At 35.9% G+C, this 18448-nt stretch overlaps 1 protein-coding gene across 1 annotated transcript; it reads right to left on the bottom strand.

Annotated features, from left to right (window-relative positions):
* Positions 1-1023: 1023 nt before the first annotated feature.
* LOC131876736 (uncharacterized) lies at positions 1024-2340 on the bottom strand. The gene is made up of 2 exons (XM_059222201.1): positions 2143-2340; positions 1024-2064 (listed from the first exon to the last, which is right to left on the bottom strand). The coding sequence occupies exons 1-2, from the start codon at positions 2338-2340 to the stop codon at positions 1024-1026; spliced, it is 1239 nt and encodes a 412-aa protein (XP_059078184.1).
* Between the last annotated feature and the right edge of the window lie 16108 nt (positions 2341-18448).

The following is an 18448-nucleotide window of genomic DNA, read 5'->3' as shown; positions in this document are numbered from 1 at the left end:
AGCAGCAGAATACTGTCTTTTAATCCCATGATTTTCGCAATACTCAACAAAATCTTGAGAAGTGAACTCACCTCCCTTATCTGATCTTAAGCATTTTAGTTTCAAATCAGACTCTTTTTCAACCATTTTTCTAAATATTTTAAACCTAACAAAAGCCTCTGACTTATGCTTGAGAAAAGTTACCCATACCATTCTGGTGTAGTCATCTACGAACAACATAAAATATTTTTCACCATTCAGTGACTGTGTTTTCGTAGGACCACACAAATCTGTGTGAACTAATTCTAGTGGCCTTGAGGATAGAAACTCCTTAGATTTGAAAGATGACTTAGTTTGTTTGCCTTTTACACATTCACTGCAAACAGAGTTTGTAGGTCTACTGATCAGAGGTAGACCTCGAACATTTTTATTTTTGCTGATTCTGACCATATTATCGAAATTAACATGACCAAATCTCCTATGCCATAACCAATTTTCATCTATATAACTCATAAGACACATACCTGCACTTTGTTCTTGATATTTGGAGTCTGACAAATGATACAAATTACCATGTGTTCTGAAACCATTTGCAATTATTTTCCCTGACTTTTCTTTAATCACACATCCGTAAGAATTAAACACAACTTGACGTCCACTATCACAAATCTGACCAATGCTTAGCAAGTTATACTTTAATCCTTCAACATAATAGACATCATTTATAGGAGTGTCTTTGTTTATCATGACTGTTCCCATTCCAGTAATGCATAGACCTGTATTATCACCAAATTTAACAAAACCTCCTGGATGACTTTCTAAGGTTGAAAACTTGTTTTTGTCTCCTGTCATATGATGAGAACATCCGCTATCCAAAACCCAAATAGAAGAATTGGTAGATATTAGAGCTGTTTGAACAAGCATAGATTGTTTAAGTTTTGGTCTCCACATTTTTGCAGGTTTTTGTAACTTTTTACAGTACTTAGAAGTATGACCATATTGATAACATGTAAAACATCTTATGTCTCTGACAAAACCAAAAGACTATTTATGACCAAAAATAGAAGCTCTAGCAAATCTGCAAGTATTTACTTTGTGCCCAAACAGATTACAAAAACGACAATAGCCATGGAAAAATCTGTTATTTGGAAACAGATTTTTATTTGCTATTACAGAATTCTGCTGTGACGTTTCTCCTTTTTCAATAGAATGTTGTTGTTTTTCAAGAGTGTATACTTGTTTTTGTAGAGTATTAATTTCTTGTTCTTTTCTTTCAATAAGACTTCTCTGAGTTTCAATAACCTTGTTTGCATTTACTATATCAAGTTGTAAGATCTGATTGGAATCTTCATAAGAAATTACAAGTTTCTTAAATCTTTTTACTTCTTGAAGAGCACAAAGAAGTTCTTCTTCGAGATTTACATCTTCTATTTTAACTTCAGAATCTAATTCAGATTTTACTGCAACTGGGTTTTCAAATTCAACTTTGGTCATGAATAGTGTTTCACAACCATCAACATTTGACTCATCAAATTCGTCTTCAGTCTCTTCTTTTGACATAAGACTCTTCTTTTTAAAATTGTTCAACCTTTTATTAGGATTCCAAGGTTTTTTAAATGATTTTTCAGATTTATCCTCATCTTTACTTAGATCTAAATATGGACATTTTGCTGCAAAGTGACCGGTTTTACCACAGCCAAAACATTTAAACTTTCCTTGAAACTTCTTCCTAAGTTTCCTAACCAATAAAGTTTCAAAAACATCAGATAATTCAGACTCACTCTCTTCCTGTTTCTCAATTTTAAAAGTTGTTTCCTTAGAGATAAAAGGGGTATTACCAATTCTCATCTCATAAGCAGTAAGAGTACTTTGAAGCTGATGCAAAGTCATTTTAGAGAAATTTTTCTTCTCTTCAAGGGCAGATATTTTAGTTTCAAATTTTGGTAGTAATGTTCTAATTACTTTTGCAACCACATCATGTTCATCAATTTCTTCACCAAGACCTTTTCGAGCATTTACAACTTCATCAATACGAAGAAAATAACTTGCCACTGTCTCATCATTATTCATTTTCAAATCATCAAACTGAGTTTTTAACGTAATCAATTTTGATTCTTTAACCTTTTCATTACCTTGATAAATAGATTCAAGATTTTTCCATACCTCATTGGCTGATTTGAAGTACATTACTTTAACAAATACTTCTTTTGATAACCCACAAATAATTACAAAGCGAGCTCTCTTATCCAGTTCATATTTCGTCCTTTCATCTGCATCAGTAGGTACAATAGATGGTACATCATACTTGTTAGAAACAACTTCCCAGATTCTGACATCCAGAGAATGAATAAATGCTTCCATTCTAACTTGCCAAAAAAATGTAATCTGTGCCATCAAATAAAGGAGCTCTAGTGAGCGAGGCACCTTTAGCTTGTGACATGATAACTTCCAAAATAACTAGGATCAATCTTAGGACAAACCTATGAGGCCCCTATGCTTTGATACCAATTGTTGGAAGTAACGAGTACTCTGAGAGGGGGAGGGGGTGAATCAGAGTACACTAAATCATTAAACTTAAAAGAACAGTTCTAAGATGGCCACAAAAATTGAAAACTAATAGTCCATTTGAAAAGCTTGCATCAACATGTGACTGTGAAAGGAACTTAAGGAAACATGAAATTGGTGTATCAGAGAACTAAACATAATTGAGAAACCAACACAATGACACAGTTTTTGTGCTGAGGGAAAACCCTCGAAATCCAACTAGATTTCATCATAGGGAAAAAACAATCCAATCAATTTATTAATTTTAACCACCAACCAATACATCCAATTTAGCAACCCTGCTGCAAGGAGCTTCGACCCCTACCCTTTTCAATAGTTTCTGAGTGGATTCATGATGACATATTTTCAATCTATTCTGAAATTGTTGTATCATGAACCTTTATTACAACACAAAAGTATGATATTCAGTGAGTTTGCCAACAACAAAGATCTCAAAATATATAATACAACTTTTCTTTTCTTTCCCTCAAAAACAATGCCCTACGGCTTCTCCTACATTTACATATATATATCCCTAACTTTTGAAAGAGACACATACATGTAAATGTACTCGAAACATTAACAGAATCAGACAGTTACCCAAAAACTGATTTTGATTTTATTTAACAGACCACAACCCATGTAGGGTTTTTTTTAAATTAAATATCCACTTCTCAATAACGCTTATCCAACTGATAAGATCTTCTAAAGAAACCCTCGTATAGGGTAACCAACTGAATAGTCGTTAAAACTGGTTTAATAAATCTCGAAAATGATTTCCGAAAAATCCTGTAAAAACCCTTGATATAATCATAGTAACAAACCCATAAAGGGTTAACAAGAATATTCAACATAATTTCACTAACTACCTTTGAAACTGTAACAAACCCTTAACGATTTGATAAATTGTTTAAAACAATAAAAAACAGTTACTAAACTTTACAATGCCGGAAGATAAGGGAAGAACAAATAGTTATCTGCAACTAAACCAAAGAAGAAAAACACTTGCCTCATATTTCCTTACGACATTCATCATATTTCTTCAAAAAAATTTACTGTGCATACCTGTGAGTAAATGAACGGTAAGATTACCAGCAACGAGTATGATCAGAGATCTAACCGAAGTAGTATGCATTTTTGTTTAGGAAGCCCATCAATGCCCAGAGAAAGAACGGGAGCAAGAAATAGAAGAAACCCAATATCTACAAAAACATTCTCCCTGTTTCAAATCACAGAGCAAGTGCAGCTGAGAGTGGTAAAACAACACTGGCTTCAACGAACTGGTGATTTCGAAATATCCCAAAACATAATAAATTCCTTTTTGACATCCGGAAGTAACTCATAATGCCAGCCACGTGAGTAAACTGACTCAAGGCAAACTCAACCATAATGCAAATGTGAGTTAAAGACTGTAGTGATTAACATGACGTGGTAAATAAGAAACCCGTATAATATCATCGAGTATGCCTTGTCATTAAGGACAAAATAGAAAAGTCAACAAATTTAAGACATTGATAAGTGTCTTTATCCTATATCATGTGAAAACTAGAGAATATGATTACATGTCCATGAGAGATTCTAGAATTATTCCTCACTCACTAAGTAAAATTAACATGTGAACATCTATGAAAAGGTACTAACTAAGAACTAGTTAGATTATTACCTTTTTGACACTACAAAGTGGAAAAAATAGATTAAAAAACCCATATTCACATGAGCACCTCCACTTAAGTACAAGTTGGAGAGCATGATGAAGAAATACAAATGATGCAAAGATGGGTCTACACTGGTAGCCTAGGTTACGTACCCATATAAAAATTAAATCTCTCACAAATAGAGAAAATGATGAAACCTAATGGGACAAGATTGTTCCTAAAAAGAGGAAAAAGACAAGAAAATTTGTCTTAAGAAGATGTAAAGGAAAAACCCCATGTGAGAGAAAACTCCTCCCCATAATAGAGAAGAGGAGATGCCATGTAGCCCTTCCTCAAAATAAGATCAATACCAATTGTGGGTTATGAAAATTGGATGTAGAAGATGGTTCATGATCATGAGACAATATTCCTTCCATTAGGAAGAAATATGATGCTGGAACATCCCTTGTTCTTGGCAATCTTGCATCAACCAAAAATATTTACATTTTAGTTTGTTTTCAGTTTAGTTTGGCTTTGAAGTTTCAACATTTCATTATGCATTTTTTTGCATTTGTTCATCGGATCATGTAGAGCTTAACTTTGTTTGTGGACATGTTCATCTACCTTATCCTAGGTCCGCGGGTCATTTTGATTTTTTTCCAGCAAGTTATCACTTCTGGAATGTGGGACAGTTTTATGGCTTGTTAACTGAAGCTGCTTGGCCTGTTTGCTAATGGAGAATCTTGCAGATCATTTATGTAGCTTGCAGAGACTAATTTTGTATTCTTCAATGTTCCTTGGTTTGTGTCCAATCTTTGCCAAGGTCCGCACATCATTCTATGTTGTTTCCGGAGGAATTATTTTTGCGGAGGCCGACTTAGTTGGTCTACATGTTACATCTTTATTCATCGGTAATTGTTCCATCTTGGGCCAACGCGGATCATCCTAGAGCTATGAATATCATATAAATGGATGTAATTAAGAATATGGTAGACAAATCTTTAGATATAGAAGAATAATCAGAAGGTGAGGAGATTCGGAGTTGGTTCATAGTCTTGCTTCCATTGGGATGCTGTATTTTGTGCATATTTGTAATCAGGTCTGGGTGCTGAATCTGAAAGCTGCATGTTGCCGACGAATTTGTATTTGAATTCCATGATATAATATAAGTTTGATTCTACATTGCCTCCATCACATTGTGTTGCCTCTATTATATTTCCTCTTGCTCCATGGTCTGGACTATTCTCCTCGACGACTCTCCTACCGTGACTGCTTCAAAATAAAACCAAAAGCATATAGATGATATCTTTTGATTCCTTAAAGGAATGTGTAGGAAGAAAACTTAAGATGTATGAAGCCTCTGAAAAATTCATCAAGTGTTTTCATTTGGATGCTTAAATTTTCTCTTTCCAAATCAAATGTTTTAAGCCTCTGATGAAATAGAGAATAGATAATCTAGTGAATATTTATGCTAGAACGAGATCCAATGACTTAGATGTCTCCTCCAAATAATACTCAAAAATATCCATGCTCATGTCAAACTATGATGAATGAAGAAAAGAATCATCTCTATCAAAAAGAAGATAATTATAATCAATTTGGTATCTTCCAAATCTAAAACTGTAGAACTTCACAAAAATACTGCTAGTGTCTATCAAGTAATCATGGCATGTTACTACTTTAATGACAGTGTATAATTTGATACTTTGAATTATAACTAACCATGACTATAGAAATTGAGAAGATCCATCAAATTTTAACATTAAACGGCCAAAGCTCGAATGAATTCAAATTATCATGGATTGACCCACACAAGTAAACTTATTCCTTATGTAATGCCCCGCCAGGAAACCCCGAAGGGATAAGCCAAAATTACAAGAATAGAGTGCAAAATTTTTTATTTATTTTTTGTTACAACACATAAGATGCAACAAGATATCAAAGATTCAGATTACATAGCGGAAGACTTCAACTAGCACCTAGAGAGTTTCCCAATGAGATTACTTAAATAGCACAATTCACTTAACTCATACCATTAATCCAATAACTGATTATCTTAATAACGAGATAATTCTTAATCAGGATAATTCCTTTCAAAAGAGGGAAATATAAATCACAACAAAGATTCATCATTAAGATCCATTCATAATCTTCATTCAAGCTTTTCATTTAAAATTACAAACCATACATCTAACATTCTAATACACTAGGATTTCATTATGACATATGAGATCTTTCCAAGCATATTTAAATTCCTTAACAACAATTGAGTATAATTCATTACTCTAAGTTACAATCTTTCATATTCCAACTTATTGCATTTCAAAAGACGATTGCATACTAGCATCTATGATAATCTCATCTAAACCACTTACGCATTCGATCAACATGGCATTCAAGAAAGAACTGAATATAAGCATTTATAGTTAATTCCAATTATCCACTTAACCATTCTAACATAAGTTAATCATACATGATAAAGCTGAATAAAGGAAACATAAGAGAATATCATCACACGACACCATAATGATCTCGGAGTTCACCCCTAAAGGGCTACATCTCCGGGTCTGCGCAACTGCAAGACCCCTCTGATAAATAATAAAGATAAGAATACAAGAGGTTACACCATTACCATCCAGCCATCAAGGCGAAATATAAACAATATACAAGCGACCACATCGGTCCATTAATACATAAACGATCCTTGAAAAGAACAGGATCCAGCTGAACATAATCAAAGCTAAAACAAGAGTCCAAGAGAGCATCCATAAAACTGAGCCATCACCACCCAAGGTTTAACATGAAACCGACACTCACAAGGGCAGAGACAAAAGGATGACTCACAAAGGTACTCTTAACAGGACAAAATGACAACACACTAGCGAACGTAGGGACAAGTGTCATCACACAACCTAGTATGGATACCATGGCAAGTCTTCATAGGTCCCGGTCCCATACACTGGGTCACCCTGGCAACCTAATCAGAGCTTCTGGCCCATCCAAGCCTCATGTGGACCCACTCATCCTCTCGTGAAGACAAGGATGGCGGTTTGCCATTTCAGGCCTTCTCACAGCATGTCGAATCTATGATAGCACTCGTCCCATGTGTAAGGCACATTTATCTTATTTAGAGATTATTTTCTAATCTACTTAGGTTATCACTTATTAGACTCACTTTCGACGGGTTACCCAGCAGCCACTTTGGGCGCGGCCCCCAATCGAAATCCACTTTCCCATACGACACTAGACTATACTCAGATGAACTCAAAACCAAGGATTTACACATGGTTAGACGAACGGAGTTCAAGAAGGGACAAACAATCATCTGGTCAAACACGACTCAAAGGTGAACACTTACTGACGGTTCTCTAACTAGAGACCTGACAAACTAAGGTCAACCATGAATCATCATTAGACTCACACAAAGAGGATATGACCAAAATGACACTACCACAATACAACAGTCAACTCAGAATCGAGGACTGAAACAGGTACCCCAAGGCAATCCATACGACAGGGTCCTACTAAACAAAGCAAACATGCCATTTCATAAATATAGGCGAATACAGAAATTAAACTCGCAAGGCAATAATCAGAAGAGACAATATTTCCTCAAATTGATTTAATCAGTACAAGTCGATCAAGTTTTCTACAAGATCTAAATTAGCTTATAGTTATCTACCTCATCAAGGGATAAGTTGTTCTTGGTTTTCTAACTCCTAAGGTTCAAAGCATCGAACAGGCAAATTAAGCCACAATGAGTTTTTAACCAATTTATATTAATAAAATTCAGACAACCATTAATCAATTAAACAAGGTATTTAATCTCCAACAAAACATCATTAACACACTGGTCTAAAACCAACTTCTACAGTTTCATATTATTTCTCAAGCCCAGATGCATTATACGGATTACGGAAATATATATAAATGCAGAAAGAGAATCTAAATGGAGATAATCATTTCCAAAATCCAAATCTTAATTTCCTACGCACGTATAGCAGAATCCAAAGTGAACTGTAATTAAAGAGTATATTTATTATTCCACGATAAATAAAATATACACAATTAACGACTAATAGTGCACAATAACCCAGTTAATTATTAGTTAATACATAATTATTAATCTCTATTAATAAAATATATCCCACTAATAATTAATGTATTTGCACAAATTTCGAATTAATATCGACTAGTATAAACACACAACTTAATTTCCATTAACCATATATATAATAATCATTAGTCAATAATTGGAAACGTAATCATTAAAATAATATTCATTAACATGATATTAAAACCATATGTATTTTTTTTGAATACTAAAAGAAAATACATTAACAACACCATTTTATAATACTATATTTTGTTTTTTTATTAAAAAAAATGCATTTAAAAAATGCATTAACAAAAACGCATTAACCAAAAATGCATTAGAACACGCGGCAAGGGCGGCTGTGCCCTAACCCTAGCCGCAGCACCGCTCAACACGGCCCAGGCGGCGGCGTCGTTGCGGTGCCCGCAGGCTCTGCGGCGCCCTGCGGCCACCGCAGTGCCGCGGCCGGAGCTTCCAACACTAGTGGGGGGGGGAAAGACCAGAGGGAACGAGCGGGGAGAAGGGGGGACGTGCAGGGAAGAGGGGAGGAGGAGCGGGTGGAGCTCCGCTCCCTGCCCTCCAACCCCAACCACAGTCCGAAACAAAACCTCCGCCCAGTCTTAAAAAAAAACGTTTTAAATTTTAATTTGAACACCCAGTTCAGAAATAAACACAAACACCCAGCATGAAATTCAAAAGAAATTTTGATTTAAAAATAAATATGATTTAATATAAAATCCATTTCCAACGAAATCAGGTTTGGCATCAAGATTCTTGATGGAATTCATCCATTCCTAACACAAACAGGGGTTTTCAAACACCATACAGCAATGAGGAATAACACACCTCAATAAGAAAATTTCCAGCCAAATTCAAATGGACAATCAATTGGTTTTTCAATAACAAATTCGGAATCCTACTTGAATACGCAATCCTGGAATGGCTGAAGGAGAGCCCACCTGCCAGATCCAGCATCATTCCTTCCCAAAAACCTCCAAAATTTTCTCCCAACCAAAATCTTCTCCAAATTTGTCCATCCCTCCAAATTTCCCCAAATTTGGGTTATATGGAAGAGTTGACCCAAAAATTCTATTTTTGGAATTAAAAATTTTATTTACAAATAATTCACCAAATAATTCCTTTTTAACTATTGCAACAAATTAACTTGCTATTCCAATCAAAAATCGATTTCCTCAATTAATTGAAATTTAATCTTTCTAATTTCAAGGGCCAACAGAATACAATCAATCTAATGCGATAAAATACAAGACTTTTCTTTTTCAACAGCATAATTATAAAATGCATTTAATAATCGAAATCAGTCATTTAAACGAATTCACTCCCAATTAAAAACGAGCAAATCCAATATCAACGAAAATCGCATAACGGAAACCAGAATAATTTAGTCCATAAATCTCTAATGCACAACGCATATTTAATCAAGATAATTACTAAGGACTAATTAATCAATTTAACCAAACACACCAAGCACGCAAACCGAGAAGGCCAACCAAAAAGATGACTCGCAAACCCAAACAAGAAGGGATTACCGATGACGATTGGCGATGCTCACTTGAGCACGACAAAGGTCGACTAGGGTCTTATGACCACCTAATCCAACTCTAAGGATTAACAGAGGTACATTCAAACCTGCACATCCAGGTGAAGGCGAACCTCGCACTCATGCGACTTCGTACCTGAAATCTCCTGCAACCAAAGAACATACATGCATACATATATAATAACTTAATGAAAGTGTTAGCCCGATATCAATACCACGAATTAGGTACACTAATAGCTTGCATACAACTGGTGTGAAGCCACATCAATAGCTATGCGTAAAATCAACATCTGACTATAACATAATATTACGATAAACTAATCAAGATTAAACCAAGGTTAGAAATAGATTAGGGCAGGGGTACTACATTCTCCCCCCCTAGGTTCCGACTTACTCCTGGAAGTCGTAAGGCTAGATGGAGAACATGTCGTACGCATCAGCCCTGAAACTCATTCAACAAAGATCAAATTGCACATAGAAATCTTTCCATAAATAAATGAAATATTATTGCAAAATCCTTTACAAACGCCATTACCCATTGGCCAGATACATCTAAAACCATACATTCCTTACAATATTCTAGGAATTATCCACAATCATAGCGAGGAAACAAGAATTTTCTTCCTTTCATTTCACCAAAATAAAGCATTACAAGGAGGTAAACAATAATTACCATAATCATCGACCAAAAATGACAAGAAACATGCCATAATGATCAATTTCCTTTACCAATCCATCTTTTATCATAAACTTTAAATCATAGAACTAGCTCAAAATATCAATTTCTACAACCAAATTAACTTTCATGAAATAAGAGCAACATAATAACTCAATTGATTACACTTGCCAGGCATAAGAAAACCTTTCCAATGACTATGTCCCATAACATAGTGGCAAGTTAACACAATTTACTCCATGATACACATAATAACCATCCACATAACTGGAATGCATAATAGAAAAGGCCACATGTGAGCATGTCTAATGCTCGGTCAAGGATAACATGCATGATCAGCATCTCTATGCCTGATCTCATAACAACAATATGATCATAAATGCCCAATATCTCACTCAAAGGCTTGATGGTGCTAGGCACACCATAGCGGTGCTACCTTCCATACAAGACCTTTGTGAATATCTCTTGTTGTACAAGGTGGTTAGCCTCCAAGAGATAGTCACCACACAAAGGTAGGTAGTGGGTACTAGCTGCATCACAGCCTCACATACCTCCATCCTCAAGGTTCCTTGCGTCTACTTCCTCGTATACACTCATCCAAGCCCGTCTCCTACGTTCTTGGAGAGGAATTCACATTGCAACACAAGACCAGCATCCGAAAACAATAATGATAAACCAGTTTAGCCACCAAAGTATAGAAGAATAAAGATAATAAATCCTCAACTCCAACAGTAAGGCAAGAAAATAATCCGGAATTTCAACACCAAATCAAAGTGCAAAAGATCACAAGATCGTGGCCAAACCTTCAAAGTCAAGGTAAAATAAATTGCTGATCCCCAAAGAAATATAAAGAATATCACAACTGCACATAACAACACTGTGTGACTAGCATCTAGCCACCAACGAGGAAGGAAGGAACAACTGATTAGCTATTGCAGTAGCTCATCATGTGGTGCGACATAGTCACACTATCAACATGGCATGGCGGTGTGCACCTCGACATCACCCCGCATCACGTCGTCACGTGGCATGGCAATACCCCAAGTGGAGAAAACACACAATGGACGTATCCCGCATGGTAGTGCACCTCACAGAAAAAGCACGCGCAAGCCACATCCCGCATAGCGACGTATCTAGAAGGATACTCGCCATAAGCCAGAGGTATACATGGCTAAGGTCTACCCACAAGTCTACCAACACTAGCCAGTTGGCAACTTATGTAAGAACAATAACACGCCTCTCATGAAGACAAGGCAACAGATGCTCCAATAGAATCCAACAATATGCTCAAAAACTGCCATCTATATGCTCAAATAAAGGAGAGGAATAGGCTGGCACACATAAACCTATAAATAGACTCATCAAAAGGGAAAGTATTGAGTACACCTTTGATACAGTTTAGTAGTACAACTATATCATTCCTCGAAGTAGAGAAGCTAAAGTCGCTTCGCGCTGACATTACTCGTACGCCAATCCATACTATTCAAGGAACGGTCGCTTCAAATACTACCCCTTAACATACTGAGTTACCCACAACCCAAGGTTTGGTACTCAGCAGGGAAACAAATAAGCAACATCACATAAACAGTATGGTTTCCCATACTCATAAGCAACATATCCTCCATGGTTGATTACTTCACCAATCCATGGGCACACATAATAAGCACTCGTTTCTCACAACACACACAAATACACCAGCACTGGTTTAGTCACATTTATGGGGAGTACTTTCCAGTACACTAACATCTATACAAGGAAGATTCCAATTATGCTTTCTACATAAATAACTGAATTCAAGTTTACTCTAGCTTCAAATACTGAAATTATAAACAATTCACAATTATATAAGAAAATAGCATCATTTCTGCATCTTTCTCGAATCTCACTAAGCATTCATAATTAAATTACTAGCTAAGCAAATTCATTTCTAAAGCTTAAGACTTTCATCTATCACTATGAAGCCAAAAAGCAACATACAATTTCACATGTTTTAAAAACACTATTTAAATCAATGCACTCTTTAATATCATTTCTAAAAATCTCATGATTAGGCAAAGAGAAGGGAAAGAGAGTTTGATAACCAAACTGTTTCCTACGAAGACACAAGATCAATCAAGGTCATGCTATAATATCAAATTTCTCACTATAAGCCTATCATTTCAATTACACGGTTTTTATTTTGCTACCGTTTTAGAAGGATGACAATCAGTCTCACAAAACATTTCCAATAATTATAGTTGCAATAGGAGGTTCTAGTTTTCCAAACAAAACAGAGATCAATAGAGGCAATCTCTTCGATAATGCAAGACCTCTTAAGAACACTCACATATAATTTACAATATAGACACATGTCTCAATTTGCAACCTATTAGAAATCACATTACGATCAAAGATAAGCAAGGAGCTATTACCCCAAATAAAACATATTAATGCATGCACATCAAATAAGCTTTCCATTCGTACTTTCTAAACACATTAAGGTAATTACACATACCCAAAAGCGAGTTCAATGGAGCATTTGCTAAAATAAATCTTCAATCAAACTGGTTTAATAAAACACATAAGACAATCTTTCGGAAAACACATGGAGAATTCTTTAAACATACACAGCAGTTTTCTCCCAATCACCAAATAATTTCTTTTTTTTTAAACCCATAGCCCATTTAATATTCTAAAGGCATAAACGTCATAAGGCTCACACAAGGGTTCAAGAAGTCACACCCCTTTTTCTCTCTTGCAAACAAGAAACTCAAATCAAAGATAATTACTCATTTCCTAATCGTTTTAATTCCCAGAAAGAAGGAGAGAGAGAGAAATGGCGATAATCATTTAATTTTTCTACAAAATAAGCATTCAATAATTGCCGTATTAGTCCTTCAAATGGACAACACTAAGCTAGATCATAATCTTTAAACAAACACAATTCGCACTTTCAGATTCAAGACAAGCACGGACCAATCCAAATGGATTAGTCTAAAGAGTACAACACTCAATAAGGGAAGGTACATACAACTCTCTTCAGAATAAGAGTAATCGTAGACCAGGACATCAATAAGCACACAATGCACAAATAAGCACTCAAACACCAACATCAAGAAGGCGACCACAAGGTGTGAACACACATGTTACACACCAGTTAAGGTCTGCTCAATCACTCACATGCAAAAGGAGGACAAGCATACACATAAGGTCGATACACCTCACACCAATAGAGGGCACACGCAACACCAGAGATCCCAATGTTTGCAACATGGGCTCTGATACCAAATGTAATGCCCCGCTAGGAAACCCCGAAGGGATAAGCCAAAATTACAAGAATAGAGTGCAAAATTTTTTATTTTTTATTTTGTTACAACACATAAGATGCAACAAGATATCAAAGATTCAGATTACATAGCGGAAGACTTCAACTAACACCTAGAGAGTTTCCCAATGTACTTAAATAGCACAATTCACTTAACTCATACCATTAATCCAATAACTGATTATCTTAATAACGAGATAATTCTTAATCAGGATAATTCCTTTCAAAAGAGGGAAATATAAATCACAACAAAGATTCATCATTAAGATCCATTCATAATCTTCATTCAAGCTTTTCATTTAAAATTACAAACCATACATCTAACATTCTAATACACTAGGATTTCATTATGACATATGAGATCTTTCCAAGCATATTTAAATTCCTTAACAACAATTGAGTATAATTCATTACTCTAAGTTACAATCTTTCATATTCCAACTTATTGCATTTCAAAAGATGATTGCATACTAGCATCTGCGATAATCTCATCTAAACCACTTACGCATTCGATCAACATGGCATTCAAGAAAGAACTGAATATAAGCATTTATAGTTAATTCCAATTATCCACTTAACCATTCTAACATAATTTAATCATACATGATAAAGCTGAATAAAGGAAACATAAGAGAATATCATCACACGACACCATAATGATCTCGGAGTTCACCCCTAAAGGGCTACATCTCCGGGTCTGCGCAACTGCAAGACCCCTCTGATAAATAATAAAGATAAGAATACAAGAGGTTACACCATTACCATCCGGCCATCAAGGCGAAATATAAACAATATACAAGCGACCACATTGGTCCATTAATACATAAACGATCCTTGAAAAGAACAGGATCCAGCTGAACATAATCAAAGCTAAAACAAGAGTCCAAGAGAGCATCCATAAAACTGAGCCATCACCACCCAAGGTCTAACATGAAACCGACACTCACAAGGGCAGAGACAAAAGGATGACTCACAAAGGTACTCTTAACAGGACAAAACGACAACACACTAGCGAACGTAGGGACAAGTGTCATCACACAACCTGGTATGGATACCATGGCAAGTCTTCATAGGTCCCGGTCCCATACACTGGGTCACCTTGGCAACCTAATCAGAGCTTCCGGCCCATCCAAGCCTCATGTGGACCCACTCATCCTCTCGTGAAGACAAGGATGGCGGTTTGCCATTTCAGGGCTTCTCACAGCATGTCGAATCTATGATAGCACTCGTCCCATGTGTGAGGCACATTTATCTTATTTAGAGATTATTTTCTAATCTACTTAGGTTATCACTTATTAGACTCACTCTCGACGGGTTACCCAGCAGCCACTTTGGGCGCGGCCCCCAATCGAAAGCCACTTTCCCATACGACACTAGACTATACTCAGACGAACTCAAAACCAAGGATTTACACATGGTCAGACAAACGGAGTTCAAGAAGGGACAAACAATCATCTGGTCAAACACGACTCAAAGGTGAACACTTACTGACGGTTCTCTAACTAGAGACCTGACAAACTAAGGTCAACCATGAATCATCATTCGACTCACACAAAGAGGATATGAACAAAACGACACTACCACAATACAACAATCTACTCAGAATCGAGGACTGAAATGGGTACCCCAAGGCAATCCATACGACAGGGTCCTACTAAACAAAGCAAACATGCCATTTCATAAATAAAGGCGAATACAGAAATTAAACTCGCAAGGCAATAATCAGAAGAGACAATATTTCCTCAAATTGATTTAATCAGTACAAGTCGATCAAGTTTTCTACAAGATCTAAATCAGCTTATAGTTATCTACCTCATCAAGGGATAAGTTGTTCTTGGTTTTCTAACTCCTAAGGTTCAAAGCATCGAACAGGCAAATTAAGCCACTATGAGTTTTTAACCAATTTATATTAATAAAATTCGGACAACCATTAATCAATTAAACAAGGTATTTAATCTCCAACAAAACATCATTAACACACTGGTCTAAAACCAACTTCTACAGTTTCGTATTATTTCTCAAGCCCAGATGCATTATACGGATTACGGAAATATATATAAATGCAGAAAGAGAATCTAAATGGAGATAATCATTTCCAAAATCCAAATCTTAATTTCCTACGCACGTATTGCAGAATCCAAAGTGAACTGTAATTAAAGAGTATATTTATTATTCCACGATAAATAAAATATACACAATTAACGACTAATAGTGCACAATAACCCAGTTAATTATTAGTTAATACATAATTATTAATCTCTATTAATAAAATATATCCCACTAATAATTAATGTATTTGCACAAATTTCGAATTAATATCGACTAGTATAAACACACAACTTAATTTCCATTAACCATATATATAATAATCATTAGTCAATAATTGGAAACGTAATCATTAAAATAATATTCATTAACATGATATTAAAACCATATGTATTTTTTTTTAATACTAAAAGAAAATACATTAACAACACCATTTTATAATACTATATTTTGTTTTTTTATTTAAAAAAATGCATTTAAAAAACACATTAACAAAAACACATTAACCAAAAATGCATTAGAACACGTGGCGAGGGCGGCTGTGCCCTAACCCTAGCCGCAGCACCGCTCAACACGGCCCAGGCGGTGGCGCCGCTGCGGTGCCCGCAAGCTCCGCGGCGCCCTGCGGCCACCGCGGACCTGCGGCCACCGCAGTGCCGCGGCCGGAGCTTCCAACGCCAGCAGGGGGGGAAAGACCAGAGGGAACGAGCGGGGAGAAGGGGGGACGTGCAGGGAAGAGGGGAGGAGGAGTGGGTGGAGCTCCGCTCCCCGCCCTCCAACCCCAACCACAGTCCGAAACAAAACTTCCGCCCAGTCTTAAAAAAAAATGTTTTAAATTTTAATTTGAACACCCAGTTCGGAAATAAACACAAACGCCCAACATGAAATTGAAAAGAAATTTCGATTTAAAAATAAATACAATTTAATATAAAATCCGTTTCCAACGAAATCAGTTTTGGCATCAAGATTCTTGATGGAATTCATCCATTCCTAACACAAACAGGGGTTTTCAAACACCATACAGCAATGAGGAATAACACACCTCAATATGAAAATTTCCAGCCAAATTCAAATGGACAATCAATTGGTTTTTCAATAACAAATTCGGAATCCTACCTGAATACGCAATCCTGGAATGGCTGAAGGAGAGCCCACCTGCTAGATCCAACATCATTCCTTCCCAAAAACCTCCAAAATTTTCTCCCAACCAAAATCTTCTGCAAATTTGTCCATCCCTCCAAATTTCCCCAAATTTGGGTTATATGGAAGAGTTGACCCAAAAATTCTATTTTTGGAATTAAAAATTTTATTTACAAATAATTCACCGAATAATTCCTTTTTAACTATTGCAACAAATTAACTTGCTATTCCAATCAAAAATCGATTTCCTCAATTAATTGAAATTTAATCTTTCTAATTTCAAGGGCCAACAGAATACAATCAATCTAATGCGATAAAATACAAGACTTTTCTTTTTCAACAGCATAATTATAAAATGCATTTAATAATCAAAATCAGTCATTTAAATGAATTCACTCCCAATTAAAAAGGAGAAATCCAATATCAACGAAAATCGCATAACGGAAACCAGAATAATTTAGTCCATAAATCTCTAATGCACAACGCATATTTAATCAAGATAATTACTAAGGACTAATTAATCAATTTAACCAAACACACCAAGCACGCAAACTGAGAAGGCCAACCAAACAGACGACTTGCAAACCCAAACAAGAAGGGATTACCGACGACGACTGGCGATGCTCACTTGAGCACGACAAAGGTCGACTAGGGTCTTACGACCACCTAATCCAACTCTAAGGATTAATAGAGGTACATTCAAACCTGCACATCCAGGTGAAGGCGAACCTTGCACTCATGCAACTTCGTACCTGAAATCTCCTGCAACCAAAGAACATACATGCATACATATATAATAACTTAATGAAAGCGTTAGCCCGATATCAATACCACGAATTAGGTACACTAACAGCTTGCATACAACTGGTGTGAAGCCACATCAATAGCTATGCGTAAAATCAACATCTAACTATAACATAATATTACGATAAACTAATCAAGATTAAACCAAGGTTAGAAATAGATTAGGGCAGGGGTACTACACCTTACGTGCCCATGAATGATGGGCAGAAAACTCCTATTTAATGCTAAGATTTTGGCGTAGTGTAAGTATTCTTTAACTCATCGCATTCACAGCCATATAAAGAGGTTTTCTGCAGATTGAGTAGACACAGTCATGGAATAACAACTTTGGTTAAATTTATGAAGCTAATGCCATGTGAGAGAATATTATATAACCCATGTTATAAGGGTACTAGCAGTAAGAAGAATAAATGAAAGATTGGTTGCTAGAGCTTCCTTTTCCGATCCCTCAGGTATTACCGTAGGACTGCAACTTCGATATATTTTTGTAGTTCAATTCTTTTATTTGCACATCTAAAAATTTTACATATAAATACTGTATCACTCGTTGTATTGTCTAGGTTAAATCTGTGTCGGAGGATGGATAGGTTTTGGAGATGAAAATGTGATAGTTTTGAGATATCGGATTTATTAAATTAAAAATGGAAGAAATAAATTAGTATAA

The sequence above is a fragment of the Cryptomeria japonica genome, chromosome 6 (assembly GCF_030272615.1).
Source record: "Cryptomeria japonica chromosome 6, Sugi_1.0, whole genome shotgun sequence".
NCBI classification, from domain to species: domain Eukaryota; kingdom Viridiplantae; phylum Streptophyta; class Pinopsida; order Cupressales; family Cupressaceae; genus Cryptomeria; species Cryptomeria japonica.
This window is presented reverse-complemented; position numbering and strand designations above follow the sequence as displayed.